The following is a 21,417-nucleotide window of genomic DNA, read 5'->3' on the forward strand; positions in this document are numbered from 1 at the left end:
GGAGAATTCAACTAGGTGATCCAGTTAGCTTCCTCGTGTGGCTTTCTGGTATTTTGGTAACAAATAGCCAATAAAAGAAATGTATAGTGATGCAATGCAGTTGCCTTTTCTGCTAATGAAATTTTCTTGTGATCCTGCAAAAGTCTCAATTGCCATGCAATTACTACTAAAAGAAACCACATTATTGTTGTGATGATGTGCAAGACAGGAAAGATGATTAATTTGTGTAGAGTAATAATATGGAGTGGTACTTGTGTATCAAATACTCTCTATATGTAGTCTGAGAAATAGTACAGGTAAAATTGGACCACTTTGTGTCATTATTTCATGTGCTTTAAATCTGTTAGACCTGTCAACTCAGAAATTTATGGATATCTGACATTATACTATATACTGCAAAAATATAAGCCTTACAATAATTTTGCATGCCATAATTTTGAATACTCACAGTTACAGTATAAGCTACCTTTCTGTAAACTTGCATCCAGAATCATTGAAGATTCAAAGAATGATTATAGTAGTTAAGTGCTGGCATTATCTACCAAATTATACTAAGCACACGGTAGTTATAGGCTTATATCAGTGTTGGTAGAAACTAGAAAGGTTTAAGCCTTATAATCAGATGTCTAAGCAAAAAGACTGAATAATTTCCCAAAAATACATAAAATAAAATATAATGCGTTTGCCGGGAGTCGAACCCGGGTCTATTGCTTGGAAGGCAATTATCCTAACCGTTGGACTACAAACGCATATGAGGTGATTTCCAAATTTGGATTGATAACTTTAATCTACATTTCATTGCTCAATTATAATATGTGAACTTGTGCAGAAGCTTAATATGTCAAAAAACAAAAAGAAAAAAACACTTGTACAGAAGCTTTGTTAACGTATCTTCACTCTAGTCTCCATGGATTCTTGATTTATTAAATTGTAGATGATCATAAGTTTTGTAAACTATCATCACAAGTAATAGTGTCTTTACATGTTCAGTCAAGAACTTGCAGAACCAAAAGCAAATTGTATAAGATTTTCAACCGCAAGTTGATGAATTTCCAACCTAGAAATTTACACAGGTATAATAATGGATTCCTTAGGAGCTCGCAAATGGCGAAGGCATACATTTTCCTTGATTAATTAATTATTCTGTACTTTTGATCATGCAAATAAAAACTTTCTATAGCCACGAGAGATATGACACCGTCTTTAGCTTTGGTAAGTACCGGAGATAAAGAGCAGTGACATCATTTGCAGCCCGGAGCAATGAAGTTGGGAAGTACTATGAACTTAATGGACAGAGGATCAACTAATAGCGGAGAACTTGAGTTTACATGAACTGCTGCCAACCTTGGAATATCCCCATTACTCGTAAGGACTAATGGAGTTCCATTAAGAAGCATAATTTTGCTTTTAATATTACCATCTTTGGGAGTTAAGTGGTATTCTTCTCTGTATATTTCTTCATCTGATGCTTTGCTTCCAATCCATGAAACGGCTTTCTTGAGATGATGCATTAAAGTCTTTTTCCTTTTATCGTTTTCCTTTGTAGTAATCAACATCCCGCTCGCTGTGCTTTCAACACTTGTTTTATAATAGGTTTGGTTGCTCAAGTTGATCAGAAGTAACGTAACACCTGCCTGTGACCATAGAAATGGCGGTTAACGAGGGATAAAGGTGAACTGGTATATGAGAGAACTATTACAACAAACTACCTGACCTCGCAATATAAATTATCTGATTTTTGGCGAACAGAGTTAACAAAACAACTTAACATACATATGGATCAAAATTGTATTTCAGGATTTTACCGATCCTGAAAGATGATACTGATTTGCATACATCACACTAAATAATAGAATTATTTTGTCCCAGTCACAAAATTTTACTGTACAAATAATTAGGGTCCACTTGGCTTAATTGGCTGCATGTTTATTGAGCTGGACTAATAGGGAATAAAGACTGAAACGCCTGACATAATTTCTCTACCCAAAAGCCCATCAAGCAAGTCCAATGCAATGCTTTTAAGTGGTGTCATTTCTATAATTTGAAACCAAATGCTAAAACTTCAACTCGGAAGAGATTCTATCCTTGGATGCAAATATGCATAAATGCATCCTTGGTTCTAAATTGGAAACCAAGGATGCATTTATGCATCTGTGCCACATCATCAAGTAACCATAAATGGCATGCATAGTGGTGAACTTTATATAAAATCTATTACAGAGAGACAAAAATTAGTTAATTTAGAAATTATTTGAATGCAAAATGCAACTAGCATTGGAGTTGAAGTTCTATTTTAGCAACAAAAAACACTTTTTGGTGCCAAATTATAGCAATAGCTATAGCTATTTTGCATCTTGCATTGGACTTACTCAGATACATCTGCAGTGCTACATTTTTCTGTAACATGGTAGGTCTAGATTTCCTCAAAAGTGGACTGCTTAATCCCTAAAGTCATGAAGTACAGAAAAACGCTTACTCTTCCTTTTGAACAATGTGCGTAAGACCGCAGATGTGGTGAAGCATTGCTGTAAACGGAAAGAACCCCTTTTCCCATAAGCTGATGCCATAACAGTGCACTGTGAAGATACGAAAAATAAGATCATACTAAGCATAGCACATTCTTAAAAAAGAATTCTAATTAACAATTTAGTCTGATGGACTAATAAATAATTGATTGGAACTTTTGTAACCAAAAGACTTGCCTAAAATAATCAGGGTTGGGTACAAATGTTGTTGTATTTAGAAGTCCATAGTTTCCACCAATCAAAGTCTGCCTGCAATACACCTTAGTATTGTATTTTGCTGCAATTCCAAGCTGATCTAGATACCTGCATAATTCGTGCATTAATAAGTAGCAGCTGATTTTGTCAGGCGGGTTTCACAGAGGAATATGATTATCAATTAAGACAATACCATGATAACAATGAGGCAAAAAGATTACCAAAAGCTGTTTACAAAGGTGTCGGACACATGACGGCCACCACTGTTATAGGCTCCTCCAGATTCTCCAACCCAAGCAGAAGCCCAGGGCCCATATGTCTGTAATGTCTGTTTAAGACTGCTAAAAGTCTTCGATACTCCGCTCAGGTGAAGAGGGTTCAAAATTTTATCCACAATATTAGGGTCAACACCTGAAACACCGAATGTTTTGACTGAGAGTTCATAAAAGTCCACGAAGACTTAAACATCTTCTCATCAATTTCATTTCAACAAACTTTAATATTTAGCTGATAGGGACTAAAACCATGTCTACGGTTTAATACACTTTATTTTCAACAAAATTACAAACAAATGTCAGCCATTTCAAATGGTAAGCTGGTAACTGATAGAGCAGAGTTGCACACTTCAATATCCCATTTTGCTTCAATTTGAGTTGAACACATTTTATTATCAAAGAATTTGGGGTTTCCACACTGATGTCAACCCATGATATATGTTGGATTACCAATCCTGACAATCCATGCTATAATTACAATATTTATGATTCAAGCATGCATATTTAATTTCAAAAGCACTCGGAATGTTTGTGCTGATGTCAACTCATAAGGTGTATCATATGACCAGTCATACATACCTGGTCCTAAATTGTATATATGATGTGTAACAACATTGACAACGTTTGAACCTGAAGCCTGAAGGAGCTTATCATACCAATCCTTTTCATAAAATCCACTTGGTGCAACAAGTAAAGGTTTTGGGTGAAAATTCTTGTACAACTTGTCTAGTATAGCTTTTAGCTTGACTATATCTTTGCTGTACTGTTCAGCACCAACACGTGCACCTATTCCCTTGCCACTTAATTCATTACCTGAGGAAGAGCAGCAACAGCCAACAGAGAACAGGTCCAAGGGCAGGGTTAAAAATTTAAAATAAATGACTGCAGAAAGTTCATAATGAGCGTCAAAAAGAGAGCTTATCATAGAATACCAAATTCCCAAGAATCTATCTGGTATCCTTTGGAAATGGTAAAGTTCATAAAAGCATGAGCATTGCTAGAATTCCAGTCTCCTTCCCACTCTCTGTGGCTAATCTTGTGTCTACCGTATAGTGCATTCAAGCCAAATGTCATTATTGCGCTGCAACAAAGTCATGTGATAGGCATTTCGTGACTCATTGCAATTTGGTCCTTTATGTGATATGGGATCAGAGACAAATTCCTATTGTCTAGAGCATGCAGAAGTAATAAATTTCAAGATACTTTGCATTTCCCGAAGTTATAAAACATGTAATATGACCTGGACAATGTAGGTAGATATATTACACTGACTGTGAGGGGAATATGAAGTACAGAAAGCATGCACCGGTGGCAGGCGAAGAAATAATTGCCTAACATAGATCCTCTAGTGATTCTGTTCACGAAGAACATGAGAGTTTTGCAATATTTTTACTAAGTTTTCAAAGTTCTTGTTTAATACGTGTAAATATGAAAATCACCAATATATAGGTAAACAAGGGAGCTGAATAATTATAAGTGATAACTTACCCCTTTAAAATATGATTAAATATAATTATCACAAATATGACCTATTCACGTCGACCAATCAGTAAAATATAAGGAAATCATACATTTATCAGCGATAACTTACCCCGTTTTGATAAAAAAGTTGTTTAGGTCATCCCACCTATTCATGTTTAAACATCCATCGGAAAATCCAAACAACCTGTCCACTTTCGCAAATGGATGACAAGTGGAGTCCAGATTTCCCACATTGTACCTTACTTGGTCTTGCAGGGAACCCCCTACTCTTATTCGTAATCTCTTAAACGCTGTTTCACCACCAACAAAAATTGGTCTGATGGCAAGAAATGAACAGTTTATAGCTAAAAAGTTACTCTAAATTAGAAGAAGCAAACATTTGGCCTGATTTAGTCGACTAAATTATTAGGAGCATCAAGAAGCAATCAATACAATTGATTAGATATGAACCTTGAATAGCTTTCGAAAGCAAAGGATGATCCAAGTCCTGAAAAGATTTATAAAAATATATGTGCATCTTATCACTGTTTCACTATTTTAAGAAACAGAATGTACATAAAGCAATCGTCAAATACAAACAAATATAAATAACACACAAGAAACAAACTGATTCATAAAGTCTTACCAAATTTAACGCTGATGAATACCCCCATGGGCAATTGTTGTAATTACACTTATCATGAGGCCACCAATCGATTGTGGCACATATATAATTTTCATCTGTTTCAGCAAGTACTGCAGTTGAATCAACTACAAGTTCCACGTGTTCAACATTTTTAGCCAGAATGGTAGAAAGAGATGCCACAAAGATACAGAAAAGTGTTAAGCCACCCATGGATGATTCAGTTAAGCATCTCTTCTCCAGTTCTCCTCTAGGCCGATCAACTTACTGCAACTCCAGAAACAAGACTGCCAGAATATATTACAAAATAAAAGTGACAATCTAATCCTTGCTGAAATATTTTATAAAATTCACTCTTGGGTCCTCATCTCGTTTCAAACAAATCAAAATCAAACATAAAGTGCTTATTAAATAATAAGCTACGTAACCGCTGGACGATTATAGTAATCTAGTTACCATAATAGCAGAATCCAATCGACCAAAAAGTGCTAAAAAATCAAATATTGTCAAAGAGAAGAACAAAGAGCTGGGAACAGCTAAATTTGGACAAAAAACAAGTTTTAACATAAGACATGTAAAAAACAAAAGGAGTATGGATCCAGGCATGCGATTGTTGTAATTATCTAGTAGCTCTAATTTCCCGCAGATAGGTATAATTATAAAGTTGAAAAATTTTGGGGCCAGGGTTTTTGCGCTTAATATACCACTTCTAGGGTTTTTGCCTATCAGGGAAAATTTTAGCAGGATTAATGGTGAGCAACAATCGCTTGTTTAGGACCAGATTCCCAAAAAAAAAGCAACGGTCATGCACGCTTGCATCAAGATGGAAACAATATAAAATATAATATAATATAAATCAGACAACACTTGAACTAAAAATATAGAATTCTCCACCAACCAAGAACAAACAAAAGCAAAAAAACAAAGTCACAACATTTTTTACTTATAACAAACATACTTCAAGAAAATTGCATGAACCCATGTCATAAAGATCAGAGACATAAATTATACAAGTCTTTGTAGATAACATACACACAAAAAAAATACTTTGAGCATGATTTGATCAAATTCAAGTACACCAATACTAAAGATGCCTGACAGTAAGTTTAAAATGGACTAACCAAGATGAAGAACCAAGTTGATAATGATGAAGCTGGAAATTTATACAAAAAGTTGAAAGTACGATAATGTTATAAGCTGCTGGAGTGAGTGGCGATCATGATTTTGTAAATGAGGGGTTGGGTTCGGTGGACGACAGTTTGGTTATGGTCAAGTGAACGTAGCTTTAAATAGCAAAAGTTTAAAAGTCAAGTAGTCCTTTTTTTAGTTTTTATATTTTTTTATTGCTTAAATTTATCATTTTTTCATAAAAAACTAGATATTAATTTTAAATTATTTAAAAAACTGAAAATCATATATTAAAATAGATTAAATGTATTTTTTTGATAATATAATCATATTAATATCGGTCAAATTTTGATCAATTTAGCTTGACAAAATTCTGACGGCCAATCAGGGACAGAAGAGTAATCAACAAGAGATTTTTTTTATTTTTAATATATAGTTTTACGGTGTTATTTGAGAATTCTAAAACACGGCTATTATTAGTATTTTTAGTCAAGGCTGAGTAATAAAATTTTGAATTACGTAATTTTTCTTTTGGTTTAATATTTCTATCATGTTTTCTTAAATGTAGTTAACAAATTTACAAATAGGTAAATTTGTGATCTATAAAAATTTTATTGAATTTTCTTTTACTGTTTGACTTTAAGATAAAATTTTATTGAATTAATAATTCATACAGGCTTCATCATTAATATATATTGCAAATGAAATATTTATAAAAATTAATTTAACATAGATAGTTAAATTTATACAGGCTCGCCGCTCGACTGTAGTGCGTAAAATACTGGTCGGGACCAATTCATCGTGGGGTACACTTTTGTATGATTGACCTAAACTTCATGCACTTGGGTTTCTGATTCTATGAAAGTTGTTCATTCAACTTCGAGCTATTTTTAAGGTAACATTATGTACATGACGTTATTGTTTTAGTTTAATACTACTTAGATCTCTAGCAATTTAGTTGTTCTAGAAGAAACAATAAGAATCACTTGTATTGAATAACAATGTGAAGAAATGTTTAGGCATCAATGAACCTGGATAGATTTACAATGTTACATCTCACAACAAACACTACCGATGCCTACCAAAGGTTACAAAACATATGGTATTGCAATCAAAGATTGCATCCACCAATTTAGCTACAAAAAAAAGAATCTAACGCCTATAGAAATAGGGAGCATCGGAACTGGATTGGTCTGCCTATCAAAGTTTCCAGATTCTATAAAATTTATTTCTTTCATGTTCTTGGGCTTCTTCAACTTCTAAATTTTTGGCTTTAAGGTCGGATGCATAATGCATATGAACTAAATTGCTTCGCCAATATGATAATTAGTTTAAATGAACCATCAAGGTTGCTAGAATCTCAAGAGTGGATTTCCTTCATGATCTTGGCTTCCTGTGCTACTACTTTTGGCTACTGAAAATGTACTATCACCGTTTCGAAATTCTGTGACGTTGGAATTTTTTTCATGTTATTCACTTCCGGTGCTAATATTTCTCGCATTACAGTAGGCACTGCCAGGAACCTCAATCAGAAGGTCATCATCAACTGCATCATCTTCAATCATCTTCTGTCTTGACTCCTATAATTATGAAATATTACACAATGTACATGTAGAAGGGTAAACTATGCCAGAGATCAGATTAACATTGCATAATGTAACTAAAAGAAATTGACTTTCTGCATATGCAAACCCCATGATAACAATAGAACTAAACTGAAGAAATTATCTTAGGCTGTTGGTAAATTTGGGGTATTTTAATGGAAATATAACTCAAGAGCAATTTGAAAGGGATCTTACTGCTGTATGTATGGATTTGCAAAAATAACAAAAGTTCGAGATACACCTGCTCACTTGAGCATAAGTCCTGACCACTTGAACATGACAGGATAAAAAAAGAAGATTACACAAACCTTTTCTTCAGAATAGTTCTGTTTCAAGTTCTGAGCATTCCTCAGGTCAATCATTAATTCTTTAAGTTGTTTCTTAGCCTTTAACCTTGTAGAACGCCGTTCGGCACATTGTTCTTTTGTAACACGGGCATGACAAACAACACATAAGGTCCTCATGTTCTCTAATTTGCATTCACCTGTAAAATAAAACAAAACTTGCACTAAAATTCAAATGTACCAAATTGCTTTCATTCTGTTAACCTTTAAGACGAGTAACAAAATAGTTCTAGACAGTAAGATAACTGATAACAGCTAGTTTTATAGAAATGAACAGAAAAGACTTGAGATGCACTGGGAAATGTAAATTGCGAGAACAAAAAGTTAAAAACAATAAATGAATGGTTTTTAGTCCGTTGAGGTACACACCTCCACCTAAATAAACAGGTACAATGTGGTCTGCGTGCCATGCATTTCCCTCACTTGGTTCACGGACAAGCTTCTCAAGTCTGCAAATAAATCAAAAGTATTTCAACCCCTTACTGGGCAGAAGAACTCAATTTAAACGCCAACTTTATATTTTAGCAAAATGAACGATCCAGATCATAAGTGAGTTATTATATCTTTGAATAATACTTTTGAACCATTAATAGGTCATACTCGGTATATCCCGCTTAGAGCAGGGTCTGGGGAGAGTAAGATGTACGCAGACCCTGCCCCTACTATGAAAGAGGGAAGCTGTTTCCATGAAGACCCCTACACACATATAAATACACACAAAAAATGCTATGCACAGATATACTGATATACACATGTGCGCAATAATCATAAAGGGAATATAAATTCGAGCAAATAAAACAAGGCACACAGATGGTATCAACAAGCATACACATAATTTTGACATTACAATACACAGTACAGTATACTTTAAATAGATTACAATATACCCAAATTAAACTTATCTTCATGACTAGTCTGATCTTGCGTACCACTTCTCAATTAAATCAAAGAAGTTAAGGTCAACACATACTTAGGCACTATCTTTGTCTATACTGAAAGTAAAAAATATATAGATCATTACACTGCTAGCACAAACTTACAATTTTGGTCGATTTGCCAGGTCTGGAGCTACTTTCTTGATGTACGATTCTCGCTTCTCTAATGGCAAGCGTTTGGTGTGTTCCACGAGTTTATGGCAATCTAGGTGACAACTTGTGCAAACGCCATGTTCCATTTGAAATAGCCCCTGGAGACAACATTATTTTTTTGCAACAAATGAATTCCGATGCCTCAACTAATTTATCAGTATCGAATTCTATGATTAACACTTAAAAGAACAATGAAGGTGTAAAGTTCCCATGTTATCGAGATCTAACCTCGCGAAGGGATCTGTTACTAGTTCGTAATCGAAATTCTTCATAGCAGCTCAAATTACAGAAAAGATCCTCGAAATATTCAGGAACTTTAGCATTCCTTCCCCTGAAAGGTTTGGATTTAATATACCATATACTCTCAAAGGAAAGACAAGTTCGGGATATATACTTGCAAGGAATTTGACACAACTCTCGAACGAAAGACAAGTTAGGGATACATACTTGCAAGGAATTTGACACAGCTTGCAAAGAGGTTCATCTGACAAAGTCCAGCCTTGCTCGTATACCTTTTCCTTTTTTCCGCGACCACTACAGAGGCTGATCTTACGCCAGACGGAATCTGTTGGTAACGGATAGCTAATCTCATGGAGTGACGTGGTTCGCTTCTTGCTTTTACCCTTCAGCAATCCCTGCCATGTTTCATAAATATTGTAACTTCAACTATATTGTTAGCAGATATGAGTACATAGAGTACACACACAAACTCCCCATTCCCCAATAAATTCATAAAACAACAAGATGATAGATGATAGAATCTGCAAAACACAAGAGGAATCTGCAAAACACAAGAGGAAGAGATGTGATTGGTACCCCAAAATCATGATTAATGCTATTATTCAAACAGCACAGCTCAACTGATAGAGGAAGCTGTAAAGGCTTGGCAAGCAGTTTCTTCTGTTCAATAGGTCTCAATTTTTTCCATTCTTCAATAAATTCTAGAAGAATATGCCTATAGTTCGGATCGTCTTTAATGCAACTGTAAGTCATTCTCTGACTACAAGTAGCAGAAGGATGCTGTAACACAAGTTCCTCTGGTCGAAAGTTCTCAAATAGTGGCCTTGGTCTTGAATCCACCCCTGGACTGCATGTATAGAGGTGAATCCTTCCACTGTACTGGCTAACCTGGAAAAGGTAGATACAATTAAACCACTACAACTTAATAAGCTCGGGACCAGAGAATTCTACCAATTTAGCGAGGTTAAAAGTGCTGATGTTCTTATTATGTTGGGATTGAGAAAAAATATTAACTCATAGTCATAGTCATTGAGGTCATTAATTTATCAAGGTTCTACTGTATGTTACACTACGAATGGTAGTACACAAGTGTAAGGATTACTGATATTGATACAGAACTCATGTTTTCCCTATGATAATTATTTATGATGCCTTAAACGCATTTTAGGTACATTTAACAACTCATGGCCACGCATAGCTGAAATAACTTGGAAACTCAATTTATTTCAAGGAAGTATGTAATTTTATGAGGTCTATCTAACACATTAAAAAAATTTGAGTAGCTATAATTCCAAATACTTCGGTTTAAAAGTCACTTTGACTTGTTTGGTATTCAAAATTGAAACATCTTCATTTGATCCCACTATCTTCTCAAAATCTGGTAAAGTACTTGTATTTTTAATTGTTTGATTGTCATTTCCTTTGCACAATGAAGAAAAAAGCACATTTTGGATGAACACATGTAATGCCACCATAGATCAATGCTTAAAAATATGTCTTCTAAGAAACTGATGAGATGACCACAGGAAGCTCGAGAGTGTTTAAAGTTAATATATTATGAATTGAATATCTTCAAACAAGTCGAAAGAAAGCATCAAAATAACATGATAATGTATTCAATCATCTGGCTGCCAAATATAGCTTTATGACTTGTGGACGAATGGATTTCAAGTCATTATCTTCTTGCATTATATAGCTTAAACAAGCAGCCAAGAAAAAAGCTAATGGTCCAACTTTACCTCAAAGCGGAGAGAATCAATTACAGAAGCTGCTGCAACAATCTCAGCAGGTTCCCCATTATCTTGCATTGCTATTTCATGAAATTGATTATTTGCCTATGGTCAAAATTTGGGATCCACCCCAGCAAAATGAAAATATAGTAAGTAAAAGTAGTAGTTGTGTTTTTAGAAAGAAAGAAAGAAAGAAAGGACAATATTATTAGGTACTTATCAGCAATGACTGAAATAGTACCCTATCTTTGATATTGTTGTTTTCTTTTAAATCAATTTCAGAATGCATAGACAGTCTTGTGCATATATCTTTTTCAGTTTTAGGAACAATTCCTTTCGATCCTTCATTTCGATGAAAATTGGCAGCCTGTAACAGAACCAAGTTTCGCTTCCACATTATAAAATTAATAAATGGGGAGAAAACTGCAATGCAGTAGAGACAGAACAAAAGAAATAAGCACTAACTTTTGACATATAAATACCACCGAACTTTCAATTACCTTCTGAGGTGAAATTCTACCATTATAGTTTTCTTCATCATATCTCGTGTTTTCATCTACTAGGCCACACGCTTGATCACAATGCAAATTCTGATTAATGCTAGTAGGAAACTCCATAAGATGAACCGGAGAGTGCTCAATAGTTGATACCATAGGTGGAAGCTCATTTTCTCTTATGTATGTTATGCCAGTTCCTCTGAGATGAGCAACACTATCTATCTGTCAAGCCATAATATAATGAAAAGAAATAGTTATTAATGGAATTCTCAAACACTCACTATCTTTCACCTCTAAAATATTTATGTTTTATAATTCACAATAATATCCTAAATACACCAAGACAAGTGGTTCAGCTTCAAGCTGTGACAGAAATTTTGGGAATAACGAAAGCAAGAATAGAGTAATAACTTATTGCTTGCACGTTAAATGGGTACCAGTGAAAAACTGTGCTGAGACTGAGATTATAAGAACCAAGGAAAAAATGGAACCTATACACTCACGAAAAAATCCTTAAAGTCAAATAAGTTGTGCTATAGCATGATGTATAATGTTGGGCCAAACTCCAATATATATAAGTTTTAGATGTGTCGAAAATATGACATTAGAGTTTTTAAATAATGCTAAATCAAAAATAACTAGAGAAACTTCCAAACATGTTTTAAAAATTATAATAAAAAGATAGGAACCTCAATCTCTTGTATAGCATCGTACTTCCCATTCACAGTTGATGAAACACGATGCAAACTCTTATTTAGTTTCTGCCATCTAGACTCGTCCGAAGTATCCTAAAAGAAAGATAACAATTTAATTCCTGGAAGGTTTTGTGGTAATAGTTAATAAGGGTATATAGCGTAAGGGTAATCACCTTTGCACAGAAGATATATATGTTGACTGCTTTTGTTTGACCCCGTCTATGGGCTCTATCTTCGGCCTTCAAAAGTAGACAAGGTATATAAGAAGATTTTTAAACAAATCACAGTAGTAATACATTAAAGAAAATTTTATACTAATCCTTTTACGAACTCAAGTATAAATGTATATTTGTAATGGATTTTACCTGTAACAAATGAGCAGGTTCTTTTGGCAACTCTAAGAACACAACGTTATGTGCTGCTGATAGATTAAGTCCAGTGCCCCCAGCAAGTATTCCAACTAGTGCTATCTTAATCTGAAGTTATGTGCATTATTTGTTATTATACCAACAGAAGTAAATAAAACAACAGAAAAACTGGTTTAATTATCCCCTTAATTCAATAAAAAAACAATATATGTTTGCTAACACCAGCCTAGTAGTATGCCTCTAAAAAACCAGCAAAGCAAATTTCAGAGGCATTTAATTATAGATCATTGCAGAGTTGCAGCATTTCTCGATATATATTTAATGAACAGCCTACTAAACTCGCAAAGTCTTTGTTAAGGGTCTGCATGTTCATTGTTCTCAGGCAGAAAATTTTTACAATAATAAATAGGGCCTGAAACTTTGTTACCCGGACTTGGCTGGAAGTGTCCAACAATCAACATGGATAAATGTAGAAGTTTTGGACTCAGCTATTTTTTAAAATATAACATGTTTTTTAGCCTAAAATAAGTGTTTGATTGTCCATACATCTGAGTATTGAGTGTGTTCCATGGGCCCAGGGACACTCGAGGCAAAATAAGGTTCAGGTAAAGAAACATGGTAATAGTAAGCCATTGTACAATTACAAAAGTCAAATTGTTTTCACAGTCTGTTGCCTTGTCCAACATAATCTAAATACAACAACATTATGTAGTAATTAAGACTGACAACTTCAGAGTTGCAGCATTTCTCGATATATATTTAATGAACAGCCTACTAAACTCGCAAAGTCTTTGTTAAGGGTCTGCATGTTCATTGTTCTCAGGCAGAAAATTTTTACAATAATAAATAGGGCCTGAAACTTTGTTACCCGGACTTGGCTGGAAGTGTCCAACAATCAACATGGATAAATGTAGAAGTTTTGGACTCAGCTATTTTTTAAAATATAACATGTTTTTTAGCCTAAAATAAGTGTTTGATTGTCCATACATCTGAGTATTGAGTGTGTTCCATGGGCCCAGGGACACTCGAGGCAAAATAAGGTTCAGGTAAAGAAACATGGTAATAGTAAGCCATTGTACAATTACAAAAGTCAAATTGCCTTGTCCAACATAATCTAAATACAACAACATTATGTAGTAATTAAGACTGACAACTTCAGATGAAGCTCAATTCAAATCAGTATTCCAATATAACTATATAAGTCATAAGCTTAAGAATAAAAACCTAGACATATAAAATGTAACAGATTACTACAACAGTTTTAAGAATTCTAGTAGTATACACACATGAATAATATACATCCTTAATGAACCTAAAAAATTTATAACCTCCACATTAAGATAGCAGACCTTAGGGGAGAATCTAGGAAAAAGAAAAGGAAATCACATAAGATGGACATCATGTAAATACAACAGAAATTTAAAAAGAAAATCTTAAAAATATGTCAAAAAGCGAGAATTTACAGACCTGTTTTGATGATTGGAAAGATTGAACATATAACTGCCTATCTCTCTCATGTGTATTCCCATCAATACGAACAAATTCAATTCCTTTCTCACAGATAAACTCCTTCATAGAAAAAAAAGGCAAATAAAGATTAGATAAAATTCTATAGCTTACTTACAGGAGAAACTCCTCCATAGGAAACTGAAGTTGTAGAAGAATAGTAGATCCTGGTTGTTCCTAATACAAAAACATACACAAATACAAAAAGTGTATGGAACAACCAATTCACAATTATACAGCTTACATTAAAGGATCTGATGGTCGTACAAAACTTTCTGCATAAAAAAAAATCTAGAAAAATGGCGCCTGGACAATTACATGTCAAATCTGAGAAATGTATAACATATTTTATACTAATTAACCCATGATCCACAAAGTTTCCGTCAGGAAAATTACATGTCTTGACATCATAGACTTTACTATGTGAGGCAGATTGATTGGCATAAATCTATCAACTGCAGGTATCAGTTTTGGCAAACCAGATATCTCTTACCTGTACTGCATCAAGAACTTTGTGGTGATGGGCAAAAATTATCATTTTATGAGAACTGCTGTTACTTTCAGTATACTCGTCTGCATTTAGCTCTGCAATGACTGGATGAATAGAAAGCCACTCACGAAACCCTGAAAGCTTTGCCATAGCAAGTTCTTGGTCTGTAATTTTTATTGAAAACTTGCAACAAGCATCACCTGAAAGCAAAAATATTAGTAACTTGATTAATAAAAATGAGAAAGGAAAGTTATGAGCTCAATCGGCAACAGGTGTATCAATTTACTCGACACACAATTCATGCTGGAAACAGGCACGGCTGGGCTTCTGCAGGATAATTCCCACCTATCTCAGAAAAATAAAATTTGAGCCAGTGGTGCTGGAAACAAAATTGTGGTCTTGGCAATAGAGAACATACTGATACATATTTAAAGATTTTGGCAGGAGAGAGGGGGGGTGAATTATCATGCCTCAAACTCTTGTGAATAACGAGAAATTCTTACCATTCTAGATAAGGAAAGAGATCACATATTATTATTATCCAGAACTGATTCTAATTTATAAATTTGCAGAGAGAAAAAGATAATTACAGGTAGCCTGCTACATATTGTTCAAAGGAACTAACAGGGGCTTTTGTGTAATTCGAAAGGCTGCTAACGTAGCTGCAGAATTTCAGAAGTATGATGTTTGCGACACACATTATTAAGGATTAGCTACAAAACAAAATCCATGAGCACAATGGAAAAAAAACAATAACGATGTCAACATGCTCCAGTTACAAAGAGTAATTGAATAGATGAAATGAGATACTCTATACCTGCAGATTCAACATTATTAGGTTTGTCAGCAATATCAAGCGACTCATCTTCGGTATTCTTATTTGTAGAAGTGTCTTCCACAACTTCGGCAACACTCCCTGCAAAGTTGAAAACAGATCTCTTCAACACTAAACCTGTAATTTATTTCTTTTATCCAAATTGACATGCAATTCATGCTGGAACAGGCACAAATGGGCTTCTGCAGGATATTGCCTACCTATCTGAGAAGCACAAAATTTGAACCAGTGGTAGTGCATAAGTGTGGTCCTGGCAATAGAGAACAGACTGATACATTTTAAGGTTTTGCCAGGAGAGAGAGTGGGAGGGGGGGTGTCATGCCTAAAACTCTTGTGAATAATGAGAAGGTTCCGACCATTGTAGAGAAGGAAAGAGATCGCTTATTATTGTTATTATCCGGAACTAATTCTAATTTATAAGTTTTCAGAGAGAAAAAGATAATTACAGGTACCATGCTACATATTATTCAAAGGATCTAACAGGGGCTTTTGTGTAATTTGAAAGGCTGTTAACGTCCTAGCTGCAGAATTTCATAAGTAAGATGTTCATGACATACGTTCTCAAGGATTAGCTACCATGAGCACAATGGAAAAAAAACAATAACGATGTCCACATGTTCCAATTACAAAGAGTACTTGAATAAATGAAATGAGACACTCTATACCTGCAGATTCAACATTATTAGGTTTGTCAGCAATATCAAGTGACTCATCTTCGGTGTTCTTATTTGTAGAAGTGTCTTCCACAACTTCGGCAACACACCCTGCAAAGTTGAAATCAGATCTCTTCAACACCAAACTTATAATTTGTCTACGCTTAGGTGGCAACTGCATCAGCACATCTTCCTTCAAACGTCTTATCTATAGTACATGACAGAGTAATAAAAATTTAGTCACGAGATTCTTAAATATTATAGCAAACAAGAAAATGATTAATGAACCAGGATCCAGAGCCAAGCGGAACATATCTTGATGAAAATAATCCAAGAGCAAATATTAATAAAAATAATCACACTGAAAAGAACTAGAAAATTAATAAGTCTATACCATAACACTTTGCTTTAGTAATACATTCAGTTCTTCCAAGCGAACTCCCCTCGAGTAATCCTGTCAAGAGGAAAACCAAGATGTGCAATAATGTATTTACTTCAAAAATTTAACAAGGGCAGCATAAACTGTAAATATATATCAAGTATATGGCATAGTCAAAATCACAACTTATGATGCAAAATACAACAGGAAAAAAAAAACATTGGTTACACATTTCATTATAAAGGGTGGAAAGGAATTTACCATAAGCACAAAATAAAGTTAATCGTGAATAATTATATAATTTGATGACAGAGTAGTTTCGCCGCTTATTTATATCCATGTAACAAATAATTATCACTTAATAATGTGCCCCTTAATATTAAGGGTTTCTTTGTTAAACTTATCGAACTGTTTGGGGATTCTGTGTTAAAAGTTTCCTAAATAATTTACTTCTTGAATAAAAATATTTCCACGTTTAAGTTAACATAGAAAGAGGTTTCTATTTTCTAATACAAAATTAACCACACCTCACACAAGTTACAAATTATAATATCAAATGCACATATATGCATTGGATAGTAACAACCTCACGTAACTTAAAAATAAATATATTAAATGCATATATAATATATAAGTGGGTCATACCACTATCCTAAAGCTAGCTTCTTCGAAACAGACTATACATTACCTTGTAGACCTTTCCTTGAAAACCATGAACAGATTTAACTGAGCAGTAATTTTTGGCAAATTCGTACTTGTCCTTTCCAAGTAAACCAGGCCTAATTTGAAGTAGCACAAGAACATTGCAGTATTAACACCCAAAATAGAAACAAATGTAATTAGGAAGGAATTGAAAATAGAAGGAATATTACCATAACATATTTATCTGATGAAATATGTCATAAGGCCTATGATCACCTAGGAAAATATGCCTCATAAGTGATCAGACAAAAAAAATATTTGAAATAATAAAGTAAAATTATTGACAAATAACTATATCAGTGTTGGATTGCTGAGAAATGTGACAACATCATGCCTTTGCTACAACCTGGATAAGGAAGGCGTCCCCGAAAGTAGAACTGTATGCTTGGCTGCTCTTGCCACATCAAGAACAGCTTTTATCTGTTTGGATAGCAATATAACAATCAAATTTCATATTAAATATTTTTTTGGGGGGGGTACTGGAAAAAACATAATAATCTCAGTATAATGACGTACAAACAATAGAATAGACATCTCAGACAATAATGATATTGTTGGTATATAACAACTGTCTGAGGTCAGTTTATCAAGTACAAATATCTCAGAAACAAAAAGAATGGCTAAAAAATAACCTTTTTAGAGTACTTTCCTTCTACGTCTCTTCTTATTCTTGTTGAATTAAAAGAAAAGGAGTGAACAATATATCATGCTTGATACTCCAAATACTTTGGTAGATTATTAATTGTCATGCAGCTTACAGATAAATATACCAACATAACTTCGACTTCATAGAAAACCCCAACAGATTTCATTACCTCATCTGATTCTGATATTTGCTTTGAGCACCGCACGTGATGTGATTCATCAACGATAAGAACAGCCCAATCTTGTTGTGACATGCTCTTTCGCAAGCGGTTGAGCATCGTATATGAAGTAATGACAACTTTTGGACATTTTACGAGGCGCGCAGGATTGTTTTGATGGCCAAAAACTAAAAAAAAAATTGTATATTAGAGAAATATTGTGTATTAAGATGCAAATTATACCATAAATTTCTTAATGCAGCTGCACAAAATGTACAAATCTCGGTAATCAAGAAGTTAGCATCCTTTGTTTCCAAGCAATCTCTATGTATGCGGAAAACTTTACACAAAAATATATTAATATGTCATGGTTACATCTTCCATGGCCCTTGCAAAAAGAGAATTTCAATTTGGATATTAAAATAATACTTCTTTTTATCCCTAGGGAGGTAAAAATAAATCACGTCATAGTTCGTTCATTCTTAGCAAATTTACCTTAAGTTGTACTTCAAATTTAAAATTTATAACCACATTTCCATAAGCAAATGAGAGCTAGAGTATAAACCGTTTCATTCTGTAACAATGTTAACACCCTAACAGGCAAAATCTCTTCTTGTTCCTTGTGAGGAATCATTAGTTTGATACAACTTCCTTCAAGATGAAGCCAACAGAACTAATTGACTATGCAGATTACAAAGGAATACTGTATGGAAATCATGTGTAGAGCAAAATATGAATAGGATATATACCAAAAGAAAACTGCAAGGAAACACTATCAACATTTTAAACAAAATCAAATCTCATCGGTGCATCATTCCAATAAGAATCCAGAAAAGTTATATATGATGTCACAAAAGCCAAAAGTTTATCAAGAGAATTTGCACTGGTGTGCTTTAAAATGTCACCAAGTGGATCCGTCTTTCCTGGTATATGACGATAAGGATGATGGTAATTAATAATAAATTTATGCACAATTATCTAGGAGTATACCAAGATGGATATCACAAGGCAAACAACTAGGAAGCCAGTGCTCAAACTCTTCTGCCCAGGCATATCTCAAGATAGCTGGACAAACTACAAGAACAGAGCCTTCATTCAAGAAACAGCCTGCAATTGCAATCGCCTGAAAATAAAGTCAGTGGCCAAATCAGAAACCCTGCCTGCAGTTTAGATTATATTAATATGTACAAAGCAAGAACCGGGACTTCAACTTTGTTATATATAGAAGTATTAAAGTTCACAACCCCTTCCGCATAACAAAATATAATTTATAAACCATGAAAAAATGATTTTGTAACATCATTATTATTACCTGGAGTGTTTTACCTAGCCCCATTTCATCTGCAATAAGACACCTCCCACCCCTTCGTAATCCAAACCTCACGCCTTCATGTTGAAAAGGCAGTAAAGTATCAACCAAAGATTTCGGAAGCCTCCCTAACAACTCATCAACCGTCTCATCAGACAAATGTTCAGGTCTACATGGTACCCAACGCCCAGAAGTGAAAGAATCCGATAATTTCACCAAAACATTGAGAGTTGACCAAGGCACCTCTTCACATTGAATACACTTAGACATCTTAAAACACCTCAACACCGCATCATATTCTCTCAGTTTGTAAACACTTGCTTTCCCGCCACCAGTGTTTTGAGTGTAGTGTGATTGCATAATCTAATAACATAACCAAATAAATCAAAAACAGCTTAAAATTTTGAATATTGCTAGGGTTCCCAAATTGAATCCCAAAGGAGATACTAAAGCTTGAGTGGCAAATTTTAAATTGGCTCTACCTCTATTCAACATATACCCCCTCCCCAAAACATAACAAAAAAATCATATAGGTAATAACTAATTAAAATTCACAGTGCAAGCATTTTTTATCCACTTAGATATCATATTCGAAATTCTAGTGATATAATATTCTCTCTTTCAAAATTTTAGTATTGCTCTTCTGATATAATATCCCCCCTCCCTCCCTCCCTCCCTCTCTCTCTCTCTCTCTCTCTCACACACACACACTCTCTGTTCATATGTTTCTGCAATAACTTTAGTAATTCAAACTAGATCTCTCCCTCCCTCCCTCCTCTCTCTCTCACTCACTCACTCTGTTAACATGTTTCTGCAATAACTATAGTAATTCAAACTAGATCTCTCCCTCTCTCACTCTCCCTCTCCCTCTCTCTCTCCCCCTGTGTGTGTTCATAGTGTCGTGTGCACAATTAAATAACAAAACAAAAAATATAAAATACAACAGTTAATAATACACTATCAGTACTATACAATAGTGAACATTAACATACACAAACATAGTAAGAGCAAAGGAGGGGAGCAATTACAGCGGAAAGACAATCATCGATAATCTCGAGACAAGCAGCTTCGCCAGGAAAGGGAAAATCATCAAGCGGAACCGGGGTAACCGAAAACGAATCAGGCGAACAAATCTCAAGCCTAACACGAAACCTATCATTCAATTGAGCGGGCACTTTCGTAATTTGACCAGAACAATCAGGGCGAGGTGGACATTTAAACGGTTCAGTAAAAGTAGAATTGGGTTCAGGCGATACTTTACGGCACTTAAAGAGTCTCCAGGGGTCGTGATCGGAGACGCCGCGGTCTCGGCGCTTTGCGAGCGCTGCTAACCGGTTTAATTCGGATCGCTTGCGTTGTTCTTCGGTGATTTGTTGCATTTTCGATTTCTAGGGTTTGGAGATGAGAAAAAAGGTGAAAAAGGTGAGGATGTGAATTGATGTGTGGATGTGGTGGTGTTTTTCTAAAGCCCTGCCAACGGCTATATCATTGTTTTTAAGGAAAGTTGTAATTTTCAAAACAAAATCACAACCCCGCTATTTTTTGAAAAATAACTGGTTTTCCTGTCAATGTTTTACAACCGATTTTGTTTCAAATTGCAAATGACTGCGAATTCTAGATAAAATTAGAATTGAAATTGTATGAGTTGTGAGCTTTTTTGGGGTTATGTTCCCTTACACGTGGTTATCGCTAAATCCGATCTAACAGAATAATACACTGCTTTAGAGGTATCGAATTTATATTTTAAGGACCCAGTTTGAAACCCTTTTTTACCGATCTATTATAAATTTATCACAAATCGGAAGTTCTCTCTTTCGCGAAGAAAAAAAAAAGTTCCTATCAGGTAACTCCAATCCTTCCCGGGCTCGTCTCCTTCTCTATCTGGACTCAACCTCCATATATGCAGAAATGATGGTTTTTGAGGTTTGGTTGCGGGTTGAGTATCTG

At 34.6% G+C, this 21,417-nt stretch overlaps 2 protein-coding genes and 1 non-coding gene across 4 annotated transcripts; all 3 read right to left on the reverse strand.

The window, feature by feature from the left end:
* Positions 1 to 677: 677 nt before the first annotated feature.
* TRNAG-UCC (transfer RNA glycine (anticodon UCC)) lies at positions 678 to 749 on the reverse strand. The gene has a single exon. It is a non-coding gene; the product is annotated as a tRNA-Gly (tRNA).
* Positions 750 to 904: 155 nt separating this feature from the next.
* LOC141723592 (heparanase-like protein 1) lies at positions 905 to 6,370 on the reverse strand. Its single transcript, XM_074525432.1, has 10 exons — positions 6,221 to 6,370; positions 5,103 to 5,386; positions 4,928 to 4,964; positions 4,587 to 4,767; positions 3,928 to 4,076; positions 3,575 to 3,808; positions 2,942 to 3,131; positions 2,703 to 2,828; positions 2,477 to 2,576; positions 905 to 1,634 (listed from the first exon to the last, which is right to left on the reverse strand). Exons 2-10 carry the CDS (start codon positions 5,310 to 5,312, stop codon positions 1,242 to 1,244), a joined length of 1,620 nt encoding a protein of 539 aa, XP_074381533.1. The 5' UTR covers positions 5,313 to 5,386; positions 6,221 to 6,370; the 3' UTR covers positions 905 to 1,241.
* An 828-nt stretch (positions 6,371 to 7,198) lies between these two features.
* Positions 7,199 to 21,017, reverse strand: LOC141723593 (uncharacterized). 2 transcript variants are annotated; one of them, XM_074525434.1, is made up of 26 exons: positions 20,499 to 21,017; positions 19,474 to 19,833; positions 19,152 to 19,284; positions 18,174 to 18,349; positions 17,705 to 17,778; positions 17,529 to 17,564; positions 17,345 to 17,435; positions 16,672 to 16,731; positions 16,290 to 16,485; positions 15,607 to 15,705; positions 14,793 to 14,989; positions 14,261 to 14,362; positions 12,791 to 12,901; positions 12,599 to 12,664; positions 12,420 to 12,518; positions 11,734 to 11,952; positions 11,475 to 11,600; positions 11,243 to 11,338; positions 10,080 to 10,391; positions 9,711 to 9,898; positions 9,492 to 9,594; positions 9,216 to 9,361; positions 8,545 to 8,624; positions 8,140 to 8,315; positions 7,652 to 7,807; positions 7,199 to 7,565 (listed from the first exon to the last, which is right to left on the reverse strand). In XM_074525434.1, the coding sequence occupies exons 1-25, from the start codon at positions 20,847 to 20,849 to the stop codon at positions 7,697 to 7,699; spliced, it is 3,708 nt and encodes a 1,235-aa protein (XP_074381535.1). In that variant the 5' UTR covers positions 20,850 to 21,017; the 3' UTR covers positions 7,199 to 7,565; positions 7,652 to 7,696. The 2 variants fall into 2 exon arrangements, with proteins under 2 accessions (XP_074381535.1, XP_074381534.1); XM_074525433.1 differs by having other exon boundaries at positions 7,199 to 7,807; positions 20,499 to 21,016.
* Positions 21,018 to 21,417: the final 400 nt, after the last annotated feature.

This window comes from Apium graveolens, chromosome 5 (assembly GCF_009905375.1).
Source record: "Apium graveolens cultivar Ventura chromosome 5, ASM990537v1, whole genome shotgun sequence".
NCBI classification, from domain to species: Eukaryota; Viridiplantae; Streptophyta; class Magnoliopsida; order Apiales; family Apiaceae; genus Apium; species Apium graveolens.